The following is a 17,756-nucleotide window of genomic DNA, read 5'->3' as shown; positions in this document are numbered from 1 at the left end:
GTATAGCATGGGGGATAGGGGGCATCCTTGTCGAGTGCCCGGGAATAGACTCCATTTGTCAGAGAAGGTGGTGTTCGTGCGCACTCTGGCAGTGGGGTTGGTGTAGGTGAGCATAACCCATTTAATGAAGTCTGGTCCTATTCCCATCTTGGTCAAAGTTGCATGAAGCCATTTCCACCGGACCAAATCAAATGCTTTAGAAGTGTCTAAGGACGCCACTGCACACTCTTCCAGTCTGCTTTCTGTACTGTATATGACATGATGCAGCTTACATACATTTTCGGTGATGGAGCGGCCAGGCACGTATCTAGTCTGGTCATGGTGGATTAGGAGAGGGATGGCTTTACGCAGCCTCATTGCCAGCAGCGCTGTCTGGATCTTGTTATCAACATTTAGCAAGGATAAAGGCATGTATGAGCCGCACTCCGTGCTGTTTTGTTGGGTTTTAATAATGGGATGATGACGCTTCCCTTATGGTGTCCGGGAGGTGACCTAATTCATATGCCTCATTACACACTTGGGCTAATTATGGGGCGAGTATGTCCTCGTAGGTTTTATAGAACTCTCCTAGGAGTCCAACTGGTCCAGGTGTTTTCCTGGAGGGTTGTGATCTAATGACGGCCATGACCTCCTCAGGAGTGATAGGTCCCTCAAGGGACTCTGCTATTTGTGCATCCAGGTGTGGTAGTCTGATGATGTCCAAAACATCATCAATCTCTGTGTCAGTTGGTGGTGAGGGGTCGGTGTAGAGGGCCTGATAGTACTTTGTAAATGCCAGGTTAATTCCAGCTTGCGTATGTGCGTCCTGGCGGTCTGCGCCTTGGACTAGGCAGATGGGTTTTCTGGCGGTTTCGCGCTTGTAAAGCCACGCTAGTAGCTTTCCGGGCGTATACCCTAGGGCATGGGTTCTTTCGGTGTGTTTCGCATAGCTAAGTTTCCCTAGTGACTCCCAGTGTGTCAGGCAAGCCTGTTTTAGTTCTACTGTTCTATTTATGTGACATGGGTCTGAGGAGGCCAAAGTTTCTAATTCTTTCAGCTCTTCATCGGCGCGCGCTAGCAATGCCGTGATTGATCTTTGGGCCCCCCGTTAGCAGCAATCATTTCCCCCATTATCACCACTTTGTATGCCTCCCATACCGTGCTGATGTGTTGGACACTGTCAATATTTGTCTGCCAATAATCTGTTGTGCCTTGCCTAATTTGATCGCAAAATGCTTTGTCTAACAGCGCCTCGTCTCTATGTCTCCATGTGGGTATAGGGGGTCTGGGCGCAGTAATTGTCCGTGTGGATGTCAGGGGGGAGTGGTCTGATAGCACTCTGGCCAGGTATTGTGTGTCTTCGAACGCATCTAGGTGTTCCTCGCTCACAAAGATGCTATCAATTCTAGTGTTTATGGCGTAAGGGGGAGTAAAAGGAGTAGGTTCTATTTTCTGGGTGCTAATTACACCATAGGTCTTTCAGTGCGTATTGCTATATAAAGGCATTTAGTATTTTGGCGGGAGGGGATGGCTGGACATGCTTACTGTCCGATCTGTCTATACGGGGGTCTACGGTGCAATTATGGTCGCCCCCCATATTAGTATGCCATCTCTGCATGGACTCGCCGGGTCTACAATGAACGGAAGAAGACTGTGGCATCGTGGTTAGGGGCGTGAGTGTTCACCAAGCAAAGTTCCCTGCCTTCGATGGTGCCTTGTATCAAGGCCATTCTACCTTCGTTATCTGTTTTGGTGTGGATCATATTAATGGGGATCGAAGGGGCAATCCAGATAAGGACCGTCGGGCGTAATTGGAGTATGTGGTGCCTATTAAGGTTCCCCTCCATACTTTGGCCAGCACCGACAACTTTTGTGCATTTAGGTGGGTCTCTTGCAGAAGGACGATTCCTATTTTGTGGCGTCTCATGAAAGTTTGGATTCGGTGTTGCTTAACATAACTGTTCAAGCCTCTAACATTCCATGATATGATGTTAATTTTGTTAGCCATGGGTGTGGTGTGTTGTGAACAGGTGGGTGGCCTACTAGCTGGCTCGATCTTCTGGTCTAGTGGCCTACGGTGCAGTGAGTGGTCTTGGTGTTCCCTTTGTGCAGCTCTAAACGGGATCCTAATGTGTGGGTTCCCTTCCCCATAAACTTTAAACTCCCTAACAACAAAACCAGTCTAGTGGGGTTGCTCCCAATCTGACTATCCCGTTTCCGCTCCATTGAACCTAGGTCTACTGGTGCCCTATGGGCAGGTTAACTACCCAAACTAATTCAGGGGGTATGAGAAAGGCTGCTTCAGTGGGTGTCGTTATCTGAGCAGGACGTGTTCAGTATAGCTGCAATAAACTCAATGTTGCCGCATTATGTGCGTGGTGCAGTGTCTTCCTTGTACTCTGGTTAGGGGCGTTATGGGTGGCAAATAGGGCGCTGCCTGCCGCGGTCAACGTTGCCTCACCTCGACGTCAGGGATCTGTTCCTTGTCCATCCACTCGCAGACGTCAGCAGGTGTGTCGAATAAGTAAGCTTTGTTGTTGACGAGGACTTTGAACCTAGCTGGGTATAGAAGCATGTACCACAGGCCTGCATTTTTCAATCTGACTTTGGTGTGGATAAATTGGGCTCTGCTCCTTTGAACCTGGAGGGTATAGTCTGGGTAGATGGCGATTTTCGCAGAGTCTCTTTGTATGCAGCCGCCCGATCTTGAAAAGGCTAGGATTGTTTCTCTGTCTCTGTAATTTAGCACTTTGGCTATTATCGGCCTGGGCAGGTTCCCCGGGGGCGGCCTTTTGGTGAGGGATCGGTGGGCCCTCTCGATAGTGAAGCCTTGCGATAGTTTACCGGCTCCAATTTCTTGGATTAGGAGGTCTTCCACCTAATTAGTGGGGTCGTTTCCCTAAATTCCCTCTGGTAAACCTATGATTCTGATATTGTTTCGGTGTGTGCGCCCTTCTGCCTCATCTGCCCTGTCTTCAAGGTTTTTTACCATTTGAACTAGAATGTCCACCTCCCTCAGAAGCTGCATTTTGCTTCCGAGTTTGCCTTCAATTGGGTCTCCAGCGCCTCTGTTCTGCCTGCTATGGATCGTACATCTTGCCATAGCAAATTTAAGTCAATAGCAACGGCGTCGATTTTGCTTTCCATTGTCTTTTGTAGTGTCGTGATGGCCTCCAAAAGCTGAGAGATGGCTGGTTCGGGAGGCACGGCACCTGAAGCGGTCGTGGGGGTGGAAGTAGCCTCTGGCCTAGCGGCGCCCGTGGCTGCGTAGGTCTCCATAGTTGTTTGCTTGTGTTTATTTCTGGCCCCTTTAGTAGTCATCCTTCGCTTGCAGGTAGGCCTGCAGGATCTTCCCGCCAGCTGCCCATGTAGCATTCGTGGTGGTCAGCTTAGTAGTGGTGTTGCTTCGGCTCATATTACTGCTGCTGTGTAGCTCTGGCATGTGTGCTCTTCCTATCTAGATAAGCGCCGGGTGAGGCACCCAGGCAGCGATTGCTCCACAGCGTCCAAGCCCCGGTCCAGCGCTGGGCCCACGGGGATCCAAGGGGGATATAGGCGGGTCCTCAAAGGAGGCCACCCAAGTCTTGCACATTGCGATGCCCGTTTTGGGCCCGGCGAGCCCTCCGTTATCTGGCGCTGTTGTGCCGGGGTCAGGCGAGCTGCATGCCCTGGTTTGTGGGTATCGCCGAAGTTGTCCAGTGCTCTGCCTGGTAGCCCCGGTGGATCGCGGTATCCAGCGAGGGAATGTCGAGCGTTGTCGTGTGCTGTGCAGGGGAGCCAAGGGTGGCGGGCAGGGAGCGCCGCTTTAGCGCCAAGCCGGGGGTGTTATGCGACCTAGCCCTCTTTCCGCGCACCCAGCACTGCAATGCCAGGCCACGTGGGGCCGATGTGGATTGCAGTGGGTCAAGCTCTGCGTGTGGGCGCGGGGGACAGAGTTCACTGCGCGGAGGTTAATGGGGGAGCGGGCGCCGCTTCTGTACAGTGCTATGATGACTAGGCGCTTCGGCCCCCTCGCCTCCCGCTCCTTACCTCGTGTCCCCGGGTTATCTTGGCTGGGATCCTGGTGCGCCGGTGTCAGTCAGTGGCAGCTCTCCGACCCCCTGGTGTGCTTGTGCTCGTCCCACGAGCACAACGCAGACGGGGATCCACCCGCTTCGCTATTAGCTGCGGCAAGGCAAGCCGCTTCCTCTCCTCTGATGGTTCTGCGGCACTCGACCCCCCTTCTCGCTTCTATCTTATGGGTCCTCGCTTGTGGAGAGCTCCGGAACATGGATCCGGGTGCTGCTCTGCGGTTCGCCGGGTCTCTCTCCTTCCTGCTGTTTGGTGTGCGCCGCCCTGAGACTCACTGCCCCGCAGCAGCGGCTCTTCTGTCACGGCCGGTTGTGCCTGGCACGCATCTCCATCGATCCAGAATGCCGGGCCTAGCTGGCAGTGTGTTTATATGGCGGGCGCCATTTTCTCGAGCTCGCCGTGCCTCGATCCTCTGTGTGATGCCTCAGCGGGGGTTTGCAGCCGTCTGTGAAACTTCAGGCGAAGGTGTAGCCAGCTATCATCTACACTTGGAGTGATTTCCAGGAGAAATTAGCAGAGCAAAGTGATAGATTTACGGCAGAATGTTTGGCGCATCGACGGAGCTGTCTGAAACACGTCTTCCTCACATGGCGGTTAGCCACGCCCCCCAGGGAACATCTGATCATATTCCTCAGTAGACAACTCAAGGGTAGAGAACTTAGGTGGGCTACTGTTCAAAAGGAATGTTTCAGTATAGTTTGGAGCCTTAGGTGCTTTAGACCCTATTTTACAGGGTCTACCTTCATGGTTCAAACAGACCATGAGCCCCTGAAGTGGCTTATGCAGATGAAGGGTGAAAACCTGAAACTGCTCAGGTGGTCCATTAGCCTGCAAGGGCTAGACATCACCATAGAGCATAGACCAGGGAAGAGTCATGATAATGTAGATGGCCTTTCCAGAAGGTATGTTGACTGTCTGGATGATGGTGTCTCGTGGGAGATTAGACACCATAACCTCAGTCTGGGGGAGGGCGACTGTGATGCTGGAAATGCATCAGAGGGACAGGGCCTCTGAATCCTTGTCCTTTATTGCTTGTATTTTCTAACTTGCAGGAGTTCATGTGGGAATCCTGGCAGTGCAGCTCTTCCTGTACTTGGTTTGGTGAACAGACCCTTGGGATACCCTTATGGCACCCACCCTGTACTCCTAGTGTATGTTTTTGGGCACCTGTGTGTGACCCACAGAGCAGGGTACGGGCTGGTGGCAGCTCTGTGGTAAATTGACAGGTGCCCTGAGCGTCCTCCATTTTGGGATGCCCAGACCCTGTCATTGAAATCAATATATTCCTGATGGAGACAAGATGGCCCCCGTGGCCTCTTGCCTTCCATTGCCTGTTACCTTGGTTTTCCCAAAGTCCCAGGAAGCCCTGACTCTGTCCCTTTCCCCTGACTGGCTGTTGGGTGGAAGTTCCATATAAGGTAGTTTGTGGAAGTGCCGACCAGACTATCTGGAGCCTTCCCAACGACCGTATGTTGTGGGTACGCCCATGGGGTGGGACCTGGGTGAATGGAGTGTGTGACAAATGCGCATTCTGTGTTATGGGTGTCTAGTAACTGGTGGTTGACACAATGACTGAGACAGCGCTGCCCGAAACTGGTATGAATGCAGTGTGTAGTGCTGAATGGCAGAGTACTTGTCTGAATCCACATTCTGTGTTGTGAGTGTCTGGATGGAGAAGAATGGCCTAAATGCACTGTGCGCCTGATTCGCTGCCTGACAGGCTGAATGCCCTTCTGAGTGATTGGTTGCCTGAGTGTGACCCAGCAGAGTGAATGGGAGATCAACAGTATATCTGGGGGCCTCTCACTGCTAGAAATCATTCAGAAGCTGAAGTTGATACTTGATGCATACTCTCGAAGCGGAGCCGGAAGAAGAAGGTGAATCGCTCTTCCCTTCCGTGTAATCTGTGCCTTCAAGAACTGATCCAAGAGAGGACCTGGTAAGGAGACCTCTCCCTGAGCTACGAGGGACCATCGTGCACCAGCTGATCTTTGCCAAAGCTCTGTGGTAGACAGACCTATAAAAGGCTGTCGACCGGAGAAGGTGACCACCGAGGAGAACGAAGAAAAGCGCTGGACAGCCGTCCACCGTCGACGACTGCTATCGCCGACCGGAGCCACTGTGCTCCCTTTGTCTAAGAACATTTGATCCAAGGACTCCCTTGTTCATCACAGTCGACTGCTTTCGTCCTGCCGGAGAAAGTCAAGGTTGTCAACGACGACTGAGGAGAATCAGCCGGTGGGTTTCCCACCACCCGAAGACCTCAGAGACACCGACAAAGCTATTGAAGCAAGCTGTGGTCACGTCCTGTTCGCCGACGGCAGACACCGGTGACTCCTCGCCCTTGCTGGGCCAAAGTTCTTCACTAACTCTTTAAGGCAACAAGCCATCGTCGTCGAGGTGCACCGCACGCCTTCCCTGTTCCAGGACGTTTTCAATCAATCGTCTATGAGCACTGCAAGGAATGCAGCTGCTGCCTCAACGACAACGTTCACCCTTTCTTTATCTCGGAAGTTCGACGACCCGTGGCTCCTGCTTGAAAGGGAGTGCACTCAAGAAGCGCCCATCGATTCCCCGACGAAGAACTCTACAACACAAGGTACATTTGGGTTGCAGAACTATAGAAGAAGATAAGACTCTAATAGACAATATCTGGACAGGGCTTGTAGTGCATCTTCATTTACAGGTTGCCCAGGTGGGGTGATCCTCATATAGAACTGTTTCTGGTTGATAGGGACCCAGTATTCTGCCAATTGTCTAACCAACTTGTCTTCCTCCTAAGTCTATGGTTGATATCGTTTTGCTGTATTGATTCGTATGCTATTTGAACTGAGTACAGTTGATGCATTTTTATTCAATCAGAGTAATCGTGGTACCAACTAGAACTGTATATATTTACCATTTTAGAATTGTCAGAGCACAAAGTGTATTATCGTGATTGTGTATATAACCTTGAACCTTAAAGAATGTGTTTTAACTGACATAGTGTGTGGACATTCCTTTGTGGGTGCTTGGGGACTACACTGTACTTAAGAACCAGCCTGCATCACCTCCTGAGAAGCTAGGCCTTGATCGCTCGTCCATTGCTCCCGTAATAGAGAATCTTGGCTGGGGTCCTCTGTGCCTCTCCTCTGCCGTATAGAGAGCAGGAGTACAGACACCCCCCCTCCAGTGCGGTTTCTTTACAGGGAGTTCTGTCCCTGTGTACTCCTTTCTTTTTCTTTCTTGAACAGTCCCACCAGCCCCATAGAGAGCTGAATGGATTAAATCATTTTAAAGCACATACACACACAAACACAGAAAACACAAATATATACATTAAAATACATTGGGCCTCATTCACAGTTTGCCGGTCCGGAAACAACAGTGGCGGTAAACCCGCCGCCACCGTTGTTTCTGGACCGGCAAACTACGAGTTCAGCAGGTGGGTGGCATTACGCCTGCCAGGTTTGACCTGGCGGGAGTAACGCCACCCGCCTGCAGACGGACGCAGAAACACCGGCACCATTACAGCATGGTCCCAGTGTTTCCACTTCCCCATTCCCGTGGAGTCCTATAGGACTCCACGGGAATGGGGAATTACAGAATTCCGGCTCCGGAATTACCAGATCACCGGGGCTGTAATGCCAGATAATGCAAGTCCGGATCCAGTAATTCATTACAGGTCAAGCGGCAACCTGCCTGTTTTTCCATCACGGTTACAGCCGGACTTGGAATGATGCCCATTGTTCTCCCTGGTAACTGTGTCTTCGTTTCCATGGTTTACTTTAAGGGAAAAGCATGCAGCCCTTCCTAGCCTGGCCCTTTGTGGGCCACAAGCTACATTAAAGCAGAGGATATATCAGGGGTGCCAACTATGGCATAGCCAATCCCTTCAGCAACACAGACGACCCATGAGCACATGACAAGCCATAAACAAGTTGTGGAATCATGCTACTGAAACTGAATCTAGAAGGAATTAGGTCCTACTGTATAAAACCTGTGAGAGCGTGGGGGGGAATCATTTGCCACTTTCTGCAGGGAAGGAAATGAATATTGGGCAGGAATTAGAGAGGGTTTGATTTCCAGCAAGCATTTTATTCCAGTGTTTCTTCAGGCTATCTGCTTACATGTTGTAAGGGGTCAGAAGTAAGTCTCAGACCCAATGGTGGTATCATTTTGGATATACTTTTTTATTAATAATAAGACGGTGGCAAAATGCCTACTGCTGTTGCCAAAACTAACAACCTAAGATAACTTGACAAGGATGGTCTCTACTTAAAGTTAAAAGTGTTTGTTGTGCTTTCCAACAACAGAATAATCTTCCAAATGTTCTAAAATACAGGATTCAAAAGGCTAGGGTTGGGCACCTTTCCCCTAAACGTCTTTTATTTTAAGATGCTGGATATCGCACGAGGAACTGTTGCTTGATTTCACAGTTCTTGTATCCTACCAGCTTGGTATGGTCTGCTACCAGGTGTAGGACCTCAATGCTAGGGTGGTGTTCCTTTCTCCTAGACTTCCCCTCATTTTAAGTCACTGTACAATTGAAGAGGAACTGTTTCTTAATTTTACAGTTCTTGTATACTACTATCTTGGCACGCTCCGGTACCAAGCTTAAAATTCCTTCTTTTTAGCAGTGCTAGGGTTCTTGACCTTTTTATCCTTGGTCTTTATGTGGGTGCGGATCACAGACTCGCAATACTTTACACAAGTTGGTTTGCTTCCTTTCCAAGATAGTGTTTTCTCTTGCTGCATCTCTTTTCTTCTTTCAGGATCCCAGACCCTCTTTGCTTTGAACATTCACATATGGGGGCAAGTCCCAGACTTGAAAGGTTGCGTTTTATCTACTTGGGTTACTCTCCTGCCTCATTTTCTCCAAGGTCCCAGAGCATCTTTCTTTTGGGTGCGGGTCCCAGACTCACCTGTTTGTATTTGAATCTACTTGGTTGACTCTCCTTCAAAGACTGCAGACTGAGACAGTTGCGAGTTTTGTTTCCTCCACGCTTCACACCGCGTCCGTCGATGGCTCCCGCAATTTCTCTTTAGAGGACGGTCTTCCTCTTTCACGTCTCCTTAGCGCGTTCGTTCGAGCCTGAGCTCGAACCGGGATGATCTTGGAACTCGCACGTCAGATTGGTATACTCATTACATCCAATCACTGGCATCAGAAAACTAGACCGCTCACTTGGCCTCACACGAGTGATCCTTGTACTCTGGCCCATCTTCTTCATCACAGTATCAGTCTTAAAGCTACATGTATAATATTTTGCATTATTCGGTCTTTTAGTACTGTCACATAAGTTAGTTTGATTGCAGTCATACTACTTTGTATTATTATGTTTCTCAGTGTTGTCAAGTGAGTTAGTTTGGCTAACCTGACAGCAATACATATTAGCCCTATCCAGGGAGGAGGTAGGAGGATTTGGAAGAGGGGTTGGCCACAGTAAAGCAGGCAGATACCGCGTTCTCTGCTGATGATCGTCCCCTATTCATGGGGGGATTATTTCGCCATGTAATCCTCTCTCGATGTACCACCCCCAGGGGGACTATTGTACTGTGGACGCATTGCCCTGGCCCCCTGGGAAAGGTCTCCCCCTAGGAAAAAGAAGGGATGGCATCGTCAGATTTGTCACAATGTGTATCCAGTTCTGTTTTTGTGTTTAAAAAACAATGCTTTTGTTTCATCAAGACTGTATGGTTGAGTTAATTTAGGTCTCTGGTTGTCTGTTAATAATAACTAAATGTCTCAGGTCACCTAGAAACCTTTCAGCGTTGGAAAGAAGATTGACCTAAGCTAGACACTGTGAGGGTGCTTTCTACTGTGGGTCTGAAAGGTGTATGCTGGGGTGTATCAGTGACTGTAAGGGGTCCTGTGTTATTCAAATCTTGGACTAGGCAGATGTCCAAAGAAGGCTAGCATGAGAAATATAAGGCTATCACAAAAACATCCACTGATAATAAATCCCACTGGCATTGTGAAACTGAATGAAAAGCAATGCATGGATTATGTGGGTCCCATGGCCCTGCCTCATTTACCTGTGCATTACCCAGCATGCACTGCGACACCCTTCCAGCGATGACATCACACACAGCACAAAATGGAGGCCTGCAGGACAAGGAAATGTCTTCTTTTAGCCACAATTTGCACCACCCAACGGGCTCCCTAAGCTAGTCGCCTGGGGCCACGCAAACACACCCATTCGTACTGTGGTCTGCATCAGCAGGAGGAGAGGACATGGGAAGGAAGGAGCTACTTACCGGGATATAGCGTTGAGAGTCAGATTTGCTGCTTTTCACCTTTTCCTCAGACCCAGATGAGCTTCCAAAACGGAGGAGCTTGGTGACTGAAAGAAAGACCAGGGTTTCCTTAGGTAACCAAGAAATTGCAGCAATCCGGAGTTTAGCTCCGATTTTATATTACTCCGTCACTCGCTCAACATACTCATGCCCATGCACAAAGCATTTTGCTCTTTTCATTTTTCAACCCTACAACAACCCTCTTCCCCATACATTTACTCCATAGTCAAGATGGAATCTAATAAGCGCTGATTCAATATTTAATCTATTTACTTTTATTGTGGTTGTACACCAAAAACAGTGGCTAATCTCCAAAAGGTAGGCCCCAGTTAATCCCACCCAGTTAATTCAAATGTTTCTGCACACTTTATCTGACAGCACGCTTTTTAAGTGTTTGTACAACTTTCAATCCCTCTTGATTTGTAGAAAAACCAGTATGGTCGTGCCTTCAACTTGGGATAACCTGCGCAAGAAGCAAGAGGTTCTTTGGATGACTTGTTTGGCAGTTCCAGCTATGACAGAAGGTTGCTGCTTATTTGGGGTAAGGGAAGATTGAGGGGGCCTGCATAGAATGCGGGGAAGTTGGTACTGGTTCTTAATTAGTGCATCGGTCGCATTTCAAAATATTGTTCAATGTTGTTGCTTTACATTAGCTTTTCACTGGAAGGTTTTCTATCTTTTTAGCTAAACGCAGCCACCAACTCCTTCCTAAATCCCATGTCAGGTTAAGGAATGGTTTGAAATCACTCAAAGTTTGGACATGAGAGTTTCACCATTGGGTCGTTCCTAGTGGAATTTGACTCCCAAGCACTGGGGGTCGTTGGAAATGTATACATTTGGCATGCACCTCAGAATATATTTTTCCTACTTACATATGTGTGACGAAATGGCTCTGCACGAGTACAGCGATGAGCTGTGGCTAAATCACCTACTCAACCCTAGACGACACTAAGTGAGCAGTGATCCCAATCGTGAAGGTGAACCAGGCACAGCCTGAAAGGTGTACCTACTTTGCCTCTTTTGGTATTTCAGAGTGAGAGCATGCTATAACTCCAATGGTTCCAAAATAAAAGAATGTCCAATCAAGGTTTTATAAACATAAAGACTTTCAAACACTAATCCAAAAACCTGTAAAAAGGGCACTCTGGGTCGATGAGCAGGGGTGTTAAAGCAATCAGATTGGACAACAACGCCAAAGTTCAAGGTTAAGTTCTTAAAGGAAAAAGTAGGGAAGGGGGAGCTTAAATGTCACCGTGGTCCCCAAATGTGGATCACGGGGACAGGACCTCTTCACGGTACCTTGATTCTTGTCTTTAGAGCAGCTTGGCAGTCTCACACTGGGTTTCTAGGTCACTTTAGCTGAGGTGGAGCCGATGTTGAGATAATTGAATTATTACAATCTCAGTGGCAGTTGGCGTGAAGTCTGTTCGAAGGTGTGGTGCTCCTGATTGGTTAGGTCAGCGTTCTAAGTGAGGCTATGGCTTTCATCGGTTTGGGGCAACGCTCGAGTCAGCGGCAAGACGATGGCTCGAGTTGGCCTTCTAGACAGGCAAGTTCAATGGGTTTCAGTGGTTGAACTGTAGTCAGTTGCTCCATTGTGAGCCCACAATCGGGTTGAGGTGATTTGGTCAGGTTCAATGGGCTGAGCCAGCATCTGGGTGTCTTGAGATGCATCAAGCAACCCAGAGTTTACTTAAAGTGCAAAATGTGGAGCCTCAAAGAGCGTTGAGCATGGCCGATTCGGCTCAGCAATGTCTTGAGGTGATGAGATAGGATTCCAGCTGCTTCTGGGTTGCTAGGAGTCCAGAGTTAGGGGTTCCAGGAGAAGGCAAGTCCTTCTGCCCTGCATTACTACTCCAAGGAGCTTGACTTGCACCTACAGGGGATCTTTCATCTCCATTGAACATTATCCTAGTTCCAATGCAGCTAGCAGAGGCCATGTCCCACAGTAGTTCACCCACACTGCTCTCTGGCGATGGTTATGGGAAAGAGCTTGCCTCTGCCTTGGATGCCTTCGGTCTCCACCTCCATGGCAGAGGTCTTTTGAATAGATTGTATGCCTAACCAAGGTCAATTGAATGTTTCTTGAAATACCATAGATTAATCAAAGAAGGAGAAGATTTCCTCTCTTTATAAAGCCAAAATGTCACAGGGTATTATTTGTCCTAGCGACCCTCCTTAAAGGGTTCTAATCTAGGCTGGTGTATGAAGTGCCCTTTTCCCTTTGATATTACACCCAGGGTGCCTTGCCTGCAGGAAATGGGGGCTACAGGAAGTGGTGGAGAGCTATTCAGAAATCAGGATGGTGAAACCGCTCTCTCATCCCACCTTCCCATGACTGCTGACTTCAAAGGGACTCCAGTTTCCAGCACCCTGGATTCAGTGTGGCTTTAATTCAGTGCTGGTGTTGAAACATTGGTTCCCAGAAGAGGTTCTTGGAGAGATTCCTGTGCCCTGGGAGGAAGGTGTTGGTCATACTCTGGGGGAACAAAGAGACAGCATCCTGGCCATTTTTCCAATTGGCAGTTGTGGAGGCAGTAGACTACACACCAATATACATCAGTCATGTCATAGATGGGGGCTGCTCACAGAGCTGACACTAGTGGGCTATCAGATGGTTGTGGCTGTGTAATTGTATGGTCCAAGTAGTCACCATGCCACAACTAGGCATGACTTATTTTTAAAGATTTATGAGCAACCAGACCGACTAAGGCATTACATTTTTAGTTTTTGTATCAGAGGTACAGAATATTAAAACTCCATGTCTCCCTGCAGGAGTTTTGCATTTCAACGTACATGCTGTTAGGAAAGATTTCATAATTGTATGTAATTTTCCCTCCATGTGGCAACCCCCATTCTTTTTGCTGTTGTTTTACACCCTGATCTAGACTTTGCCAGAGAAGCGCAGCCTTCCGCCGCACTCCTCTGGGCTTTCGCTCAATTCTTATGGGGAAACTGACATGCCCTTAAGACAGTCAGTACTGGGAGACTTCGTTTCCCTTAGTCCTTTCCTCATGTTGCAGCTTTTGAGCAACATGAAACAAGAGTGCACCGTAACTTACATTACCGCGCTCTTGGGTCTCTAGTCATTCCAAAGGCCCAAGAAACTCTCGCTGGACTCTCTTGTGTTTTGAACCCTTTTTTGCCATGTATCCGCACTTACCGCGTTTGGCACGAATAGGTGGCCTGGCTCCCAAAATGGCCATGCCACAAGGTTCTTTATCCTGTCCGCTGACCGTCTTGCCCCTTCACCTTCCCCCAGGTCAAGCCGACCCGGGGCAGTCCTTATTTGGTCATGCACTTTCCCGCGAAACACAACGCTTTCGCGGGCTTCTGCATGCCTTGTGTGTGCCTCCAGGATGTGGGCTGGGATGTCTGTTCCCAATACACATCCTGGGTGCCAGAGAGTCTAGAGTGTCCTGAATGCCTGGGACCACCGTGGTCCGTGATAGGTCCACGTATGGTGTGAGTGTTTGTGAGCAGATCTCCCATTGGGCCCTCTCTGTTTTGGCGCGAAGGGAACTTTGGATAAGAGGAGGCTGAAAACATCACTACCATGTTGATCTCCTGAGTTCAAACCGAACAAGGGATAAGGAGCCAAGTATCCTGCAATAAGAAGCTGAGTCGAGGAACCGCTGGTGACCCGCTAAAGGTTTGGCACCCTGAACTGCTGTCGATCTGCGAGACCCTCTGCATCTGATCGTCCTAGAAGGTGTGCAAAGGCGCTTCGACCCTTTGGAATAGTGGGATCAACTATTCCTGGCACCTGCATCAAACCCTGCAAGTAAGCCTCTTCGGAAGTGTCCCTAGGCCAACAAGTGGGCTGACCAGTTTACGCAGGACGCTTTGCTTTGTCACCGCCGCTGTTTCTGGGAAGCCCTCTAAACTTGGCCTACTGCTTGCTCTGTGTCCACGGCACCCTCACACCGAATTCGTACACTTGGCATTCCCAGGTCTGAAGTGAGACGAGTGTGTCCGGACCAGAGTAAATGCGGTTGCCGTGTTACCCTGCTGTGGTAACCACCTGTGCACGTCCGCTGCATTTGGGTAACCCTCTAACCTGCATCCTGCTACACGGAATCTACACAGTGTCGAAACGTCCTGATTATCGCAGCTGAACCTGCCAGCAACGTGCACTGAACTGGAGAAGTCTGGGTCTGCCTGCGTCGGGGACTGGTGAGTAGTCCATACCCCCACCGGTGGCCCCTCTCGCAGGAGCCCGTTTCTTTTATACTGCTGTTGCGAAATAGCGGCTCTATCCCGCACTCTCACCCTGCCTCTGCCCACAAGTGGAGGCCTTGCTTGAGTAGTGGGGACTTGTTCTGCATCGCTTCATTCACCTTCCTGAACTGCCTGATATCCTCGAAGAGGCCCTCTTTTGTCCATTGGCACCAGCGCGTGCAGGTACTTTTGAGCATAAGGCTCCTCTCTTCGTAGGGCTCGGACTTCCTCCTAGTTAGGTGTATTTCGGATGTCGAACTGGGTCTAATGATTACTTGCACTGCCTGTTTTCTTCCCCATCTAGGTGGTCTACATATTACGTGCTCCTAACTCCTTAGACCCCTCGGTCTTGTATATATATTGTATTGATTGTGATGTGTTGGTTTACTTTGGTATTATTGGGATTCTTTGCTATGGCCGATGTTACAAAGGCCTTGTAATAAATGTGTCTATATTTTTTATATAACACCTGTCTGGAGTAATTTGTAAGTGTGCTTGCTTTATGTGCTCATTGAGGTCTTTCCGTCACCCTCACCCCTCTTGAGACTTAGTCTTGACTGCCGCCATCGCTACCCTGATTGGTCTGGCTTATCCAGAGGTTACCCTGTTCCAAGAAACTAGGCTGGCCTTTTGAACCTCTGCCCCTCCAGGTCAGAGTTCAGAAACCCATCTTAACACATGTGACCTCTGAACCTACCCTGTGCTACTGGAGAGCTCTGGGTGAGGGTTCCCGTAGCAAAGGCACATGAGGCACATGTTTGCATTATAATTTTGCCCTAACACATTTATGAAAAGGTGGTCTGATTAGCAGATCTCACACTGCGAAACAGAGTTAAAATTAAATTGGGTTCTTATATTGCGCTTCATGTCCTAGTCCAGCCTCCAAGCGCGGGACCCGGATTCGAAACCAGTGCTGCTTGGGATTGTTATGCTTCCAAGACAAGTGTGTTGCCCCTGAGTATTGCCCCTGAGCTGTCCTCCTGCCCCTTCACCATTCACCATTGCAGATTGTGATCAATCTCAGTACTGATGAACATTTTTATTAAGAGACTTTTCCCACACACAGGAAGCTGAGGAACTGAGGCACAATGATGTGCCAGAGATCATGTGACTTGAGGATTCAATTAGTTGTTGTGGTTTAACCAAAAGCAACATAAGATACACAAACTGCAAATGGCTTTTGGGAGGGGGAGGTTTGCAGTCAGCACACCTGTCTATTTCTCTATGTAAAAGAAAATCATTCACATTACAACTCATCTCTTCTTTGTCTTCCTGTCACATTTGAAACCAACCGAGTTGTATTTGTGTAATGTTTTCTGTATACAATTGTGTTGAATAAACAGAGTGCGCTTCGATAAAGATAAGAATGCTTGTGAGCGGTATCACTTTTTCATTCATGTGCTATACGCCCTATCACCTCATTGGAAGAAATGCTATACTTTTGGTTTTGGGCTGCATGGCAAAGAAGATACCTGGAGAGCTGCCGTTGCTGGGGGTGCAAGCACTATCATCAAACCAACCACTTTGGCCAAGGGAGTCCCGCTTTGACTGGCCTGTCGAGGAGTTCATCAGTTCCTGGAGAAGGGAGGATGAGAAGGGGAGGAAGGGACGGCAGGAGGGGGGACAAGGAGAGGAGAGATGAGGAGAGGAGCCAAAAGAATAGAGTAGTGAATGAAGAGGAGGATAGCAATACATGACCAAAGGAAAGAGAAGGCAAGATGAGGGAATGGGAGTGCCAAGAAGAGGAGATCAGAATGGGATTAAAAGTGTGAGAAAGCATAAGTAGAAAGGTGAATAAGAGAAAGATGATGGATGAGAGAGGAGGGGAGAGGATAAGAGGAGAGGTGGGATGAGGAGAAAATAGACAAGTAGAGGAGAGGATTACAGACATGAGAAGAGGAGAAGGGGATGATATGAAAAGAGTGAGAAGTGGAAATATTAAGAGTAGAGTAAAGGGGGATGAAGAGCGGAGGATGTAAGAAAGGTCAAGCAGAGGTGAGATGAGGAGAGGAGCCAATAGTAGAAGAGTGATGCAAAGAGGAAATGAGAGAGGAGAGAAGAAGGGCAGAGGTTAAGTGAGAAGATGAGAGAAGAGACAAAAAAGATGAGGAGGGGAGGATTATGGCTTGAAATGAGGAGTAGGTATGAGCAGAGCATAGCAGAGGACAGCAGTGAGGATAGCAATATGTGAACATAGAAAAAAGGAGAGAAGAGGAGGGGAGAGAAGCAGAGATAAGTATTCGTTTATAAGAGTGAGAAAGTGGAAGAGAGGAAAGTAGAAAAAAAGATGATAAAGAAAAGAGGAGGAGAGGGGATAAGAAAAGAGGTGAGGGACGTGAGACGAGGGCAGGATATGAGAAGATGGGAGTGGAAATCGAGGAGAGAAGTGCCGGGGAGGATAGCAATATAGGAACAGAGAAAAGGGGAGAATGGGAGAGGAGACAAGATGAGAATACGATTCCAAAATGTGAAGGGGAGGGAAGAAGAATGGAGAGAGGGGAAGATGAGGGAGGAGAGCAAAGAAGAATTAAGACAGGAAGAGGAAAAGATGATGAGATTAGAGGAGTGAGCAGAGGAGGGCACAGAAGCAAATGAGAGGGGAGCAGATGAAAGAGAAGAGATGAGCGAGCAAATGTGGGAGAACAAAGGAGTGCAGAGGGGGTGGAGAAGAAAGAAGAGGAGAACATAGGAGAGAAGTAGGAAGAAGGTAGGAGGAGAGAGAGAGAAGTGACGAGAAGAGGAGGGTTGGATAAGTAATGGTGAGAAGGGAAATAGAGATAAGGTAAAGATGAGCAGAGAGGAGAAATAACAGATACATGAGAGAATGAGCAGATAGAAGGGCGGACATATCAACAAAGATCAGGAGAGTAGAGGGAAGGAGGAGGAGGATAGGTAAAATGAGAAGCAGGGGCGTTGAGGAAAGAGGATTGGAAAGGAAAGGGAATTGAGGGTGGGTAACACAAGGAAAGGGCAGGAGTGTGAAGAAAGTGACAAATGATATTTTGAAGGAAACATAGAGTGTAATATGCATACAGGGCCACAGGTTTGAACACATTTTAAACACAAGCTGGATAAAAGAATGTTTAACATTGTTTCCAAGTATACCGCAAAGCTGAGGAGAAAAAGAAGAGTAAGAAATAGGAATGGTAAGCAAAATGCTAGCAAGTGTGAGAAAGAGATGAAAAGGCAGAGTAAACGAGCCACGA

At 48.5% G+C, this 17,756-nt stretch overlaps 1 protein-coding gene across 1 annotated transcript in view; it reads right to left on the bottom strand.

Annotated features, from left to right (window-relative positions):
- LOC138580135 (rap1 GTPase-activating protein 1-like) overlaps positions 1–17,756 on the bottom strand; it is a 713,312-nt gene that overhangs the window by 16,677 nt on the left and 678,879 nt on the right. Inside the window, exons 22-24 of the mRNA XM_069650446.1 lie at positions 16,023–16,125; positions 10,291–10,376; positions 10,069–10,138 (exon numbers count right to left, since the gene is read on the bottom strand). Of these exons, the coding sequence (XP_069506547.1) occupies positions 10,115–10,138; positions 10,291–10,376; positions 16,023–16,125 (213 nt within the window). The 3' untranslated portion in view covers positions 10,069–10,114. The remainder of the gene's footprint in view (positions 1–10,068; positions 10,139–10,290; positions 10,377–16,022; positions 16,126–17,756) is intronic.

The sequence above is a fragment of the Ambystoma mexicanum genome, chromosome 3p (genome assembly GCF_040938575.1).
Source record: "Ambystoma mexicanum isolate Mex_15411 chromosome 3p, UKY_AmexF1_1, whole genome shotgun sequence".
NCBI lineage: Eukaryota > Metazoa > Chordata > Amphibia > Caudata > Ambystomatidae > Ambystoma > Ambystoma mexicanum.
This window is presented reverse-complemented; position numbering and strand designations above follow the sequence as displayed.